Genomic DNA, 12,657 nt, shown 5'->3' on the forward strand with positions numbered 1-12,657 from the left:
CACCATACCTTCGGTTGATCTAGTTAAGTCTGCTCTTGTTAGATCTTGCTCTGTTTCTAAACAGCCTGCTTGTTGCTGGTTTGTTGAGTTTCACTGTCATTTCTATTGGGTGGGTCTTGACTATTTTTATTGGGTTTGGTCTTATCATTATTATTTTTATGCAACTGGCTGTCATCCATTTCAAACAGAAATCGGTAGGCTTGCCAACTCTGGACTGAGAAAAAGTGGAGATTTAGGGGGTGGAGTTTCGGGATGGCGAGGTATGAGGACGGGAAGAACCTCAGTAGGGTATGATGCCATACAGTCCACCCTGCAAAGCAGCCATTTTCTCTAAAGGAATGATAATTCCGGAAGATTTCCAGGTCCTACTTGGAGGCTGGCAACCCTAGAAATTTGATTGGGTCCAACCATCTTTTCCACTGGTAATGAAAGGAGGAGGGAGTCTCCTTTGACTATCAAGAAGGCTATGCTGGGAATGATGATACCAGTCCATTGTTTTCTAAATGTAAAATGCCAGCCTCTTAATACATGCAAGCTTGGGTTCTCTGACATTCTCTCAAGTAAGTTGTTAACTACTTTGAAATAAGCCATCTCATACTGTTTCAGACCATTGGACCGTCAAGCTCAGTACTGATCATTCTGATTTGTTGTATTTCTTCAGAATCTCATGAGCACCAGCCTGGTCTAGGGGTTAAAATGTGGGACTAGGTACACAGGTGTCAAACTCGCGTCCCTCCAGATGTCATGGACTACAGTTCCCAACTGTAGTCCATGACATCTGGAGGGGTGCGAGTTTGACAACTATGGAATAGGACTAAGAGACCTAGGTTCACATCTATGGAATAGGACTAAGAGACCTAGGTTCACATCTATGGAATAGGACTAAGAGACCTAGGTTCACATCTATGGAATAGGACTAAGAGACCTAGGTTCACATCTATGGAATAGGACTAAGAGACCTAGGTTCTATGGAAGCTGACTGCTTGACTTCAGGTCAGTCATGCCCTCAGCCCAACATACCTCACAAAGCTGTTGTTAGGATAAAGAGGTAGGGATAACTATGTTGTAAGCTGCATTGGGTTCCCACAGGAGAGAAAAACAGTATCTAAATATCAAAATGAATAATATAAAAACCATAAGGTCAGAGTTTCTTTCCAACACTTCCCACCCAAGATCCTTTAACTGGAAAAAGGTCAAGGATTTTATTCTGAACATTCTGTAGCATTTTGGCTCAGCACTTTGTAGATCAAAACATCAGCCTGTGCTTGACTGATTTACAACTAGTAATATGAATCCCAGACTAATAGCAAAAAAAAAGGTGTACTGCTGCCTTTATTAGAAGGAAGGGGAAAGGAAATTACCCTGTTTGCCAAAAAGCAAGACTAGGTTTTTTTTCTACAAAAAGAGGGACTGTCCTAAATTGGCATACAATATATAATTATATATTACAATAATATATATTATAATTAAAACCCTTTTCTGTATTTTTAAGGGAATCATCTTACATTTATGGTTGTCTTCTTTCCAGGTAAGTGAAATGGTGACTCAGATAAAAACTTGGTACCCTCAAAACTGATGACCAAATAGGGTTGCCAGGCCAACCTTGGCAACCAGTGGGAGATCTAAAGGGTAGGGATAGGGGGACAGCCATTAATGATGGTGTGATGACACGTCTGGGTTTTCTCTCAGTGACGTCAGTCCTTTCTAGGAATCACTGAAAACTCTATGGTTTTACCACAGAATTTCTGGTGATTTCTAGAGAGATGTGATGTTATTGAAAGGTTTTCCTTGGAAGTGACATCATACCATTAACTGAACTGCCATTTTTTTAATGCTGCACATACAGCAGAATAATTTACGAGGTGCAGCAAAAATGGGGAAATAATTCCTTTCACCCTACCACGGGAAATAGGTTGGGGGGGAAGGCAGAAGTCTGCAGTTTAAAGCTCGACCCAGCTAGGCTGAGCTCAGTGTTGAATGGGTTACCTGGCCCCTGAATTTTCCCTGAGTTCAGGAGCAGGATGAGCCCAGTTGAACGCTGAGCTCAGTCTGAGCTCAGTTCATTGTTCAATTGTGTATCCCACCCACAAACTCCATATGGAGTTCAGGTGGGGCACAGTTCAATGGTGGCCACTCGGAGGCTGTGGGATGCGAGCTGGTGCCCCCTTCAAGAGGTGGTGCCCAGGGCATGTGCCCTGTCTTGTCCCACTAGATATGCCTCTGGTTCCCCAAACCCAACTCTTTATAAAGGCTAATGTGTAGTTTGGCACTGAGAATAGAGCTTTTTGCAACTTCTAAATGAGGGATAAAACTGAGGATTCTGAGCATCATCCTCACGTAGGTGATACATTTGAAGCTGTGGTGCTTCAGCATACACTCCTGATGAGTACTCACATGACTGAATATTCTGCATCCTCCAGAATTCCTTGACTAGAGAAAATCATCCTGATAGGGAAAGGTCTGGACTAGAACCCTCATTCCTGTCATGTAATTTTCTGTGGCCAGGGTTTATTTCTTTTATATGGAGAAATAGTCATGCAGCGTGAAGTGGCCAAGTGCAGATTCAGGCAGCTTCTGCATGGGCCGGAATCACCAGTGTCAGCCCAGTAAAAACACCGTTTGGAGGGGGAACTTCCCACTGCTGCCGCCTCCAAATCGAGGCAGTGCCGCTCTTTTCCCCTCCAGTGTTTAGTGACAAGTCGTTTGGAAAGTGGTGGTGTCCACCCGGTGCAGAGCGAACGGCACTGGGTGGACATCGCTGTTTTCTAGCACGCTGCTTAAAAAAAACTTACCTCCTTGTCCCTGCGTAGCTCTATCAGGACAAGGGGACACACCTCTTACCCTTCAACCCCCAGGCTGTTGCCAGGGCCGCTGGGGCATGTCCCCTCATCCTGACAGAGTATGCAGAGACGAGGAGGTAACTTTTAAAACAAAAGTGGCACGCCTTATGCAGAGGCACTGCCACGGGCTGCGGCAGCTCCGGGGCCTCCCACACAAATGTGTGCAAACAGCCCCAGGGCGGCACTGGTGTCATGTACACCGGCACCCCACTGCTCCCACGGCCTGTGCAGAATCCACCTCAGATTCACTGCCTTAGTAACAACCACACATCAATCAGGCATTACCTAACACCGCTTTAGGATACAAGATTTCAGAAAAGCATACACTGAAATCAAGATCCTAGATTATTCTTCAGTTAAGAAAATGCTAATTGTTTGTTGCCATTTTTAGATAGCATCAAAAAAGCAGAGCTGATTTCTATGGTGTTTTACTATGTTGAATTCATTAATTCATGCTCCCAAACAAAGATTATACTTCATTGATGCTACTCTAATAAGATTGCCCACCTTTCCAAAATCCATAACTCTATGCTCACACCTCTATACTGTGATTTCCAAGTGAACTGCCACAGAATTTCTTGGAATCCATCCAAAAGAAAATGCTATTATGGAACTGGAAATACTGTTTTCACTTAGTAAAGACCAATAAAAAGCACTACAAAAATCTGCAGTTGCACTGAGGCCAACTCATAACGTTAGGTTGCAGAATGCAAAATGTGAAAGTGCAGAGTTTGGTTTTTCTATTATCACTGAAATAGGTATGTTTAGATGCCACGCCTATAGCTTTACAAAGACCTAAGATGTTTCAGTTGCAATCCTTGAGCCTCTTACCTGCACTATGCCCACTGATTCCTGCTGAGATTAGTCTTATGGCACAAGGATAAGCTTTAACAAATGTGTCTTAATTGTGCCTCTCATAGTTACAATAATGAGATAATTGGACTAGAAAGGTCAGTCTTCTTCCACCCTGATCCCAAAGTCAGGCTGTGCCAGCACTTAATTGGTTAGGAAATGCCATAAGCTCAGCTATGCTCACACAGCATTGCAAAGTATTTATTTGAGGGATTCTTTCCTTACTATACTTCAGATACATGATGGTCTACGATTTTTACTTAAATTAATTCACAACCAATCAATATGATTAAACACAGACAATTGTTACACATACTTAACCTGACTGGAAAGAACTGAGAGGGGAAAAAATCCACAGCACATGTAAAAACAGGAGGCATAGTTTCAAGGGCATAGTGCCAAGGGGTGGGGGGGGGGGGGCGATGCACCAGACACATGTCCCTGTGGGGGTGTGGTGAGGGCGTTCTGGGGGCGTGGTGGGATGTTCCAGGGTGGGGGCATTCTAGGGCGGGATGGGGGCAGAGGACGCACCGGTGCACCGGCCGCTTTTCCCCCTTGCTATGCCTCTGGGCCTTGCATACTCTATTGAATGTTTATAGGGCACCTTTCCAGATTGGAATGTTTCATGAATACGCTTAGGAGAACCAGAATGGTGTAGTGGTTAGAGCACTGGACTAGGACCTGGGATACCTAGGTTCAAATCCCCACGCTGCCATAGAACCTCAGTGGGTGACTGGGCCAATAATTCTCTCTCAGCTTAACCTATTTCACAGGGATGCTGCTGTGAAAATAACATGCAGGAGGGGAGAATGATATTGTAAGCGACTACGGATACCCAACACTGTGTGCATAAAGTTCCCTCAAGTCAAAGCCAACTTATGGTGACCCCAGCAAGGGGCCTTGAAGGCTAGTGAGAAGCAGAGGTGGTTTGCCATTGCCTTCCTCTGCAGAATCTTCTGTGGTGGTCTCCTAACTAAGTACTGACCCTACTTAACAATCATGATCTGATGGGATCAGGCTGTACCATGCTGCCTTCCCTCCTACCCAACTTATAGAAAAATAAAAATAAAACCTCATAATTCCAGGACCGTCATGGCCAAGCTATGTTTCACAGCTCTAACTAGCTCAAGCTAAAAGATCATAACTTGTTCTGTCCAACTGATCTCCAACAGTGCAAGGGAAAATGCAGAGTAACATACATTCTACTTTGATGTGAGGTAATAGTTTATGGTGTTCCTGCAGCACTGTCATTCCATTGGCACAGAAGGATGTGGCAGTGGAAGACTAGATGCCAACCACTTTGCTGCTTGAGACCAAGTTCCTTGTTTGTTTAACGCAAGTTTAGAAAGCCTTACACAATAGTATTGTCACTTTACCATTTTTGTCCATGGAATGAGGTTCAGACTGTTTCTTGCCAATGTCAGCAAAGGACCTCACTATGGGGATCCTATTGCTTAGCTTCTTCTGATTCTGATGATGGTGCTGCTTGAGCAACGCTTCGTGTACTCTGTGCCGAACATCTTCACTGAGCTGCCCTGAGCCTACTTGTTGATCGAGGATCATGTCTGAAAGATAACCACCAGAGGGTGTCAAGATCGTCATCAAGCCCCACCCCCCGCAAAAAACTAAGCAGCATTACTGATGAATACTTACTTCAAATATTTAACATAAACTTTTAACATAACATGATCTACACATGACATCACAAGTCTGTTCATTAAGTGAGACTTTTTTTCTCTCACCCTAATCTACCATACAGGTTTGTTGTAAGTATAAAAGTATAAACAGCAGGACTCTGTGCTTCTTAGGGCAAGAGAAGAATAACAGGCTGTTGGCTGTGAACTATCAGCTGTTATACAAGATAATTCTTATGTAACAACCAATCCAGAGACAGAAGTTCCAGAGTCTACTGGAAATAACCATAAATTGGTACACTGTGGGGAGGGTTATATGTTTAAAATTGTTAGCCACCTTGGCAGCTCTTGGAAGGCCAGAAAGACAAGGTATAAATGTATTGTTGAAGTCTTCATGACTTGAATCAACTGGCTATTATGGGTTTTCCAGGCTGTGTGGTTTTTGCTCCTCATGTTTCATCTGCATCTGTGGCTGACATCTTCAGAGGCAGGTCATGGTAAGATGTGTCTCTCTCCGGCACAGTGCGGAGTGATTTGTGAGGTGGGCACCTATTTTGTCCTCTTTTCATGCGGGAGGGAGTGAGGCACATTTGCAAGTATCTGGGTGGAGTTTGTGTGCAATTGCATTTATGTGTGCTCTGATGGCCAAGGTGCCAAGGAACCCAGATAATCACAAAAGTGCCTTATCCCATCCCACCTGAGAGGAGGACAAAACAGATACCCACCACATAAATCACTTCACTCTGTGTCACAGAGAGAAACACATCTTACCTCAACATGTCTCTGAAGATTATAGCCACAGATTCAGGTAAAATGATAGGAGCTAAAACTACCAGACCACACAGCCCATAACAGCCAGCAGGACATAAATTTTGTAAATATTAATAATAATACATGCAGACACAACAACCACCCCTAACTTAGCATTCCAATTGGTTTCTTGGCTACTATGATGGGGCTATGTATATAGGGGGAAACATTAAAGTACTGAGCTACAAAATTTATATGGCATGGATGAGGACAAAGACCGATGATGGAAATCACTCAAAGACGTATTAAGTATTGTACAGTTAAGATTTCAGATATTTGGCAGGAAATGATGGGATCACAAGATTTCTCCAGATAAGATAAAGGAAAGATTCACAGGAAGCACCTTAAGCAATCCTTTTTAGAACTGTACAGTGACATGGACCCCATAGAAGTGTCGTTAGGATTTGCAGCCATTCTAAACGCACTGAATTAGTACTAATCGAGCACTAAGCATCTTTGCATATTGATTAGAAACCAAGTCCTACTGCAACTGTGACTCAAGAAGTCAGTCACGAACTCTTTGTGAACACTATTAAAATAGCTCAGGAGAGTCTTTTTAACACAACCCCACATCTCCTGGTAAGAGGAGTCGTGAAACAAGAAAGGCACACAGTCAAACTGATATTCAATTTAATATGTCAAATGCACAGAAAATGAGTCAAGCTTTTTTAATTGTCAATAGTAAGGGAACAGGGACAAAATTAAAATATGTACTCAAGATACAAAACTGGAGCATTTTATATGCATGAAGGACAGATCAGTTTGTCATACAAGGGAGGGAAGCTACAAAATGCAATTCCTTTCATGTGACTACTAAAATGCCTTTAATAAATGACTTTTAAAAACCCAGGAAGCACTTATACTGGGACCAGGCTAGAAGCCCATCTCAGGTGATACTATATTATTTTTATTTATTTATTTATTTATTTATTACTTTTATATACCGCCCTCCCCCGAAGCCAAATATTAGCCAAATATCCTGCAATTACCATCATTCACACATTAAAGTATAATTGTGGCTCCAGACAACATCATAATCAGTTCGTTATTCTCCTGTTCTTTCCCTGTTACAGTTCTGGAGGGTTTTTTTAGCAGATGATTTGCTGCAATGGTCCCCCCCCCCCCCCGCTTTTCTCGGTAATAGAAGCACAATATTTGTGGACCATGGGAAATCTTTTTGCCATATTTTGATTTATTTACAAAATACCCCATCCGTCTGCCACAATTGGGACCACCAAGGCAGCTAACAAATACAATAAAAACATGTCTTAAAAACATTAAAAGGAACCAAAAACATAACAAATTAAAACATGGGGGCAGGCTGGTACAAGACAACAACAAAAGGGGACAGGTGATTCTCTCTGAGGAGAGAGCTTTAGAGTTTTGGTACCATGACTGCGAAGGCCGTCTCCTAGGTTGCCACCAGCTTATCTCATGAGGCAGGGCCATCTGAAGCCATCTGAAGGGGGGGGGGGGGCAAGGCGTAGTTAGGGAAATGGAACCTGGTGCAAAATCTGAGTTTCCCCTCACCCATGGGCAGTTGCTGTGATGCTGAAATCCACCCCCAAACAGCATCACTTTCAATGGTGTCTAAACTAGGGAGTCCAGATTCTCCCTTTAAATCCACCTTAAAGGGAGAATCTGGGATCCCCAGTTAAAACAACATTGAAAGTGATGCTGCTTTGGGGTGGACTCTCCCCCACCTGAAACAGCATCACTTTCAATGTTTAAACTGGGGACCTCAGATTCTCCCTTTAAATCCATGCCAAAGAGGGTAGATTTAAAAGGAGAATCTGGGGAAATTTGGGGGGTGCATGCTGTCAGGGGTGCAATTATTAAGCTAGCAGCACTGAAATTTCAGGATATCTTTAGGAGATTCTCTTGAAGATGCAATCCAGGTTGGGTGAAGTTTGGTTCAGGGGGTCCAAAGTTATGGACCCTCAAATGTATAGCCCCCATCTCCTATTAGCTCTAATTGGAAACAATGGGGGATGGGGCACCCCCTTTGGGAGTCCATAACTTTTGACCCCCTGAACAAAACCACACCTAACTTGGTTGTATTATTAGGAGAGTCTCCCAAAACATCCCTGAAATTTTGGTGCTGCTAACCTACAAACTGCGCCCCCTGCAGGCCAAAAACTGGAAAAAAAACACTAAAAATACAAAAAAACCACAAACGAACCTGAATTTTTGCGCCCCCAGTAAGGAAGACTTACTGGATAGTCATGGGCCAACATTGCTTGCAATGTGCTGACATCATTTTCTGTGTGCACCAAAAGTGATGTCAGTGCAACAGCTGGTGATGTGCTGACATCACTTCCAGAAGCACAAGGAGTAATGTCACCATGGTGAGTCACTGATGACACCCCTACCTGGTTTTCATGCCATTTTCCTATGCCAGCCAGTTTAGTGGTGCCAGGGAACACCCACTGATGGCCGAGGTCTTCCACTCCCAGTATGTGCCTGGTAACCCCAGTTATTGAGCAAGACAGAAATTACTAAACTCATATGTTTGTATTCTGCCTTTTCTCCAAGGAGCTCCAAATAACTTCCATTGTTCTCTTCTTATTTTATTCTCATGACACTTCAAGGTAGGTTAGTCTGCGACAGTGTAACAGGCGCAAGTCACCTGGTGAGTTTCACAGGGATTTGAATTGTAGCCTCCTAAGATCTAGTACCACACTACAAACATTTTAGATAGGTAGACATTTGGTTTTTTCCTTCTGTTTGCAATATTTACCACTGGACTGGGTAAGAAAGTCGAGCTAAGTTATGTAAAAGTGATGCTTAAAATGCAGCACTTTCTGCATGACAAATAATTCTCCCCAAAGCAATTATTATACTTCTGCACTCTGTTTTTTCTGGGACATCTCCTGGACAATTTTCTTAAAAGCACTTCAGCCACTATAATATCTCCAAGGTATGTTCTTTCACTGATGTTCATATGCTTCTGGGCATTCTCTGCAATGCAGTAACATAAAAGTACTCTACAGAGCTAGAACGTACTTATTCAAGTAAATCGTTTCAATTGTGCATACAGTTCTACAAAAGAAGCTTCCTATCCTAATACATAATTGAGTAAGGGATGGAATGTCACGACGAAAAACTTCCCACCAATGGATGTGCAGGACTTACTCCTGTGTGCCCATTGGTGGGAAGGGTGTTGTCTCGACATTCCAAGGACTTCCCAGGCTGCCTTCCCCTGACCCCAGAAGCAAGCTGGGCCCTGAAGAGAAGCCCTCCCCACCAGGCCAGCAGAAGCCTTTCCATACCCTCAGCAACCCTTCCCCTCCCCCCAAAAACGGGCTGGACCTGGCAGACATGTGGTGCCATGGAGGAGTGGGGAAACAAATCTGGTTCATCAGATTAGAGTCTGTTGCTCATGTGAAATCAAATCTGGTTCTCTAGATTAGAGCCCACCACTCTTAACCACTACATCACGCTGTAGGATCAGGTAGTAGAAGATGTGGAAATGTTGATCTAAGATCCCCCCAAAAAACTTCACCTAATTAGAGTAGGCAAAATTGATTTTGATAGACAAGTGATAGACTCAGTATGACATCTTATATCAAGTGGAAGGAATGTGACAGCTCTACCTTCTTGTCTCCTTTCCCTGCCATTGGGCTTGGGGGCTTAGAGTCTATTGTCCCAGTTCAGAAGCATGACTGTGCAACCTATCTACCCTCTCTGGGATCATGACCCACATTTGGAGAACTACTGAATTCAACTGTTTGATGGACTGGGATGTTTGTCCACAGTTTGTCTTTTTCAGACCTGGCCCCAACCTGGTGGAACAAGCTCCCCCTAGATATCAGGGCCCCGCAGGACCTTAGTGAATTCCATAGGGCCTGTAAGATGGAGCTGTTCCACCAGGCCAGGGCTCAGCAACCTTTACCACCCAAAGAGCCATTTGGACCCATTTTCCACGGCCCAGAAGATCTACCAAGCCGGAGAGGAGGCTCTGCACGGAGCTGCCTCCAGTTTGGCCCCTCCACTCACCTTTCCTGGAGGGACATACCCATGCTACCCTCCGACCTCCAGGCCACGCGGAGCCACAGTATAAGGCTGAAAGAGCCGCATGCGGCTCTGGAGCTGCAGGTTGCAGACCCCTGCGGCAGGCATTTCCATCTTGCCAGCCGGCCTAAGCCCTCAAGTTTCTTCTACGGCCTCTGGTGGGTCTACATAGGGAAGTTGCCATCCTGGTTTTTAAGTCTTACTGAACTGTGGTGTTGTTTTACTGGTTTTAAATAATTTATATATTGAATGTTTTTATTGTAACTTTGCTATGTTTTGACTGTATGTGACCTGAGCCCTTTCGGGAATAGGCGGCCTAAAAGTCCAATAATTAATAAATAGATAGGCAGGTAGGCAGGCAGGCAGGCAGGCAGGCAGGCAGGCAGGCAGGCAGGTAAATTAAAAAAACCTAACATATTAATACAACACTGCAAGCCCGGACAGAGGGGAAATGCCTTTGAATGAGGTTAGAAAACTGGCATGTGCCAAGTGCAAAAATCTAATGGAGTCATTTGTGTAGCTGCAGTGAAAAACCAGATGGCATTTTGAGAATCTAAAGGCATCAGAGGAACTAGATGGAAAATATCAAAAGAGAACATTCCATATGCCAATTTGATTTCAAATAATAGGAAAGGCATAATACGGGAAAGTCATTACATAAGGTTTGAGAAAGGACTTTCAGCAATGTACTGCAAATCATGGATGTCCGGTGTTACTGATTTTTTTTTTTGCCTGAGTTTCAACAGTGTTCAAAGTGGGAAGTCAGCAGCTAGAGGCTCCGCCCAGCTTTCGGTGTAGAGACACAAGTTCTGCAATAAGAGAATGAAGTCTGTCTCTGCACCTTCTTAAAGGAGTACTAGGGGAAAGAACTGCTATCAGGAAAGCCACTGAGAAAAGAAAGCCTTTGCCTCCCATTCAAAACATCTTAAATCTCAGGGTAAGGGCATGCAGCATGAATGGACAATGGCTGGCTATTTTCTAGCTTGCAAGACTCCTCTTCCATAGAGATCAAAACAGTATGCTAAAAACTCCTATTTCCTGAGGAAGAGTGCAGAGTCAGTGGGATGTCATGATATCATCTGGTTGAGACTTCCATTGGGTCTCATTGGGTGACCCTGGTCCAGTCACTCTCTTTCAGCTTCCCACACAACACTTTCCTCACAGGGGTGTTGTCAGAATAAAACAATGGAGGGCAGAAGAGCTATGTATGCTGCCCTGAGCCAACTGGGATAGAAGTGTGGCAGAGAAAGACAGTATAAAAATGAATTTAAACCAATGGGTTTTTCAGCCAGTAGATAAGAGCCTTTAAAAAGGAGTTGCAGGGCAGATTCAAAAAAGGGTAAATTGAAACCTTCACATTCAGAGGCACCATATCTCTGAACCCCAGGGAGGGCAACAACAGAGAAAGGCTTGACTTCCATATCCTTTTTGTAGGTCTTCCGGGGGTATCTGGTTGGCCACTGTAAGAAATAGCATGCTGTCCACCTTGGCCTGGTCAAACAAAGCACTTATATTTTATATAAAGCAATATAGTAAAAAAAATTAACTGTACTGGCTCCAATACCATCATCCCTTGACATGAATAAAATAATATCTCTGCTCACATAAGGGGGGGGGGGAGTTTGTTGCCCGCTTATCTGTCCCATCATCCTCTTCAGTCTCCTATGTCATTCCTAGAGTCCCATATGCCATGCCATTCCTAGTGGTACCCAGCACAGGGGGGAGGCAGCATAGATCCAGTCCAAGATCAAAACTCTACTTGTCATTTCACTGGATCCTGAACCAACAACCCACGAATGCCGAAGAGCAGGAACAGCAACATTCCGCTACAATAATACATTAAAGGTAAATAAAAGGCTATAAAATGTAAAAAAAACCCATCAAAACATGCTTCTGGAAAAGACCACAAGCACATTGAGACGACAAATTGTACTGCAACTTCCCCGTCTTCAGGATGATGGTTGAATTCCCAGAATGAAGGCTGTTTAGCAACCTTAATAAAAATGCAGCATTGTTGTTTGAGTGATATTGAGTGACAGCAAACTGGCAGGAATTGAAAGAGGTCAGGACCCTGATATAGACTGACTCACTCCTGCTGTTTGCAAACGTCTCTAAATGCTAGCAGTCATCACATTAAGCTTGCCTTTCAGGCAACAGATTCCTGAACTGCCCCATTTAGAATACCTAAACAAGTCTACAAATCGTAACAGGAACACCAGCTCTGGTACTGTCCTTCAACCCGAGGAACTTCAGTTACTTCATTACCAACACGTCAATGTCTTGTTCTTGTTCCTGAACCATTAACCTATTGTGAATTATTCACAGCAGAGAAGAATACAAAACCACCAAAGCAGAGACCAGCAGAGAATACATTTCTAATGGGCGAAATCCACTCAGCTGTGAAATTAGTTCTGCACCCCACAAAAAGTTTGAGTTTCAACACACAAAGAGGTTCTGTAAGGGGCATTTCAAAGGGTGTTTGTATTATGGAATGGTGCCCTGCTGTT

General features: G+C 43.6%; 1 protein-coding gene across 7 annotated transcripts in view; it reads right to left on the reverse strand.

The window, feature by feature from the left end:
- The window catches only part of SLC4A10 (solute carrier family 4 member 10), a 198,273-nt gene that overhangs the window by 71,523 nt on the left and 114,093 nt on the right, over window positions 1–12,657 (reverse strand). For all 7 annotated transcript variants that reach the window (XM_048486961.1, XM_048486964.1, XM_048486959.1 and 4 more), the window contains exon 6: window positions 5,069–5,257. In XM_048486961.1, coding sequence (XP_048342918.1) covers window positions 5,069–5,257 — 189 coding nt within the window. The remainder of the gene's footprint in view (window positions 1–5,068; window positions 5,258–12,657) is intronic.

The sequence above is a fragment of the Sphaerodactylus townsendi genome, linkage group LG02 (assembly GCF_021028975.2).
Source record: "Sphaerodactylus townsendi isolate TG3544 linkage group LG02, MPM_Stown_v2.3, whole genome shotgun sequence".
Lineage (NCBI taxonomy): Eukaryota > Metazoa > Chordata > Lepidosauria > Squamata > Sphaerodactylidae > Sphaerodactylus > Sphaerodactylus townsendi.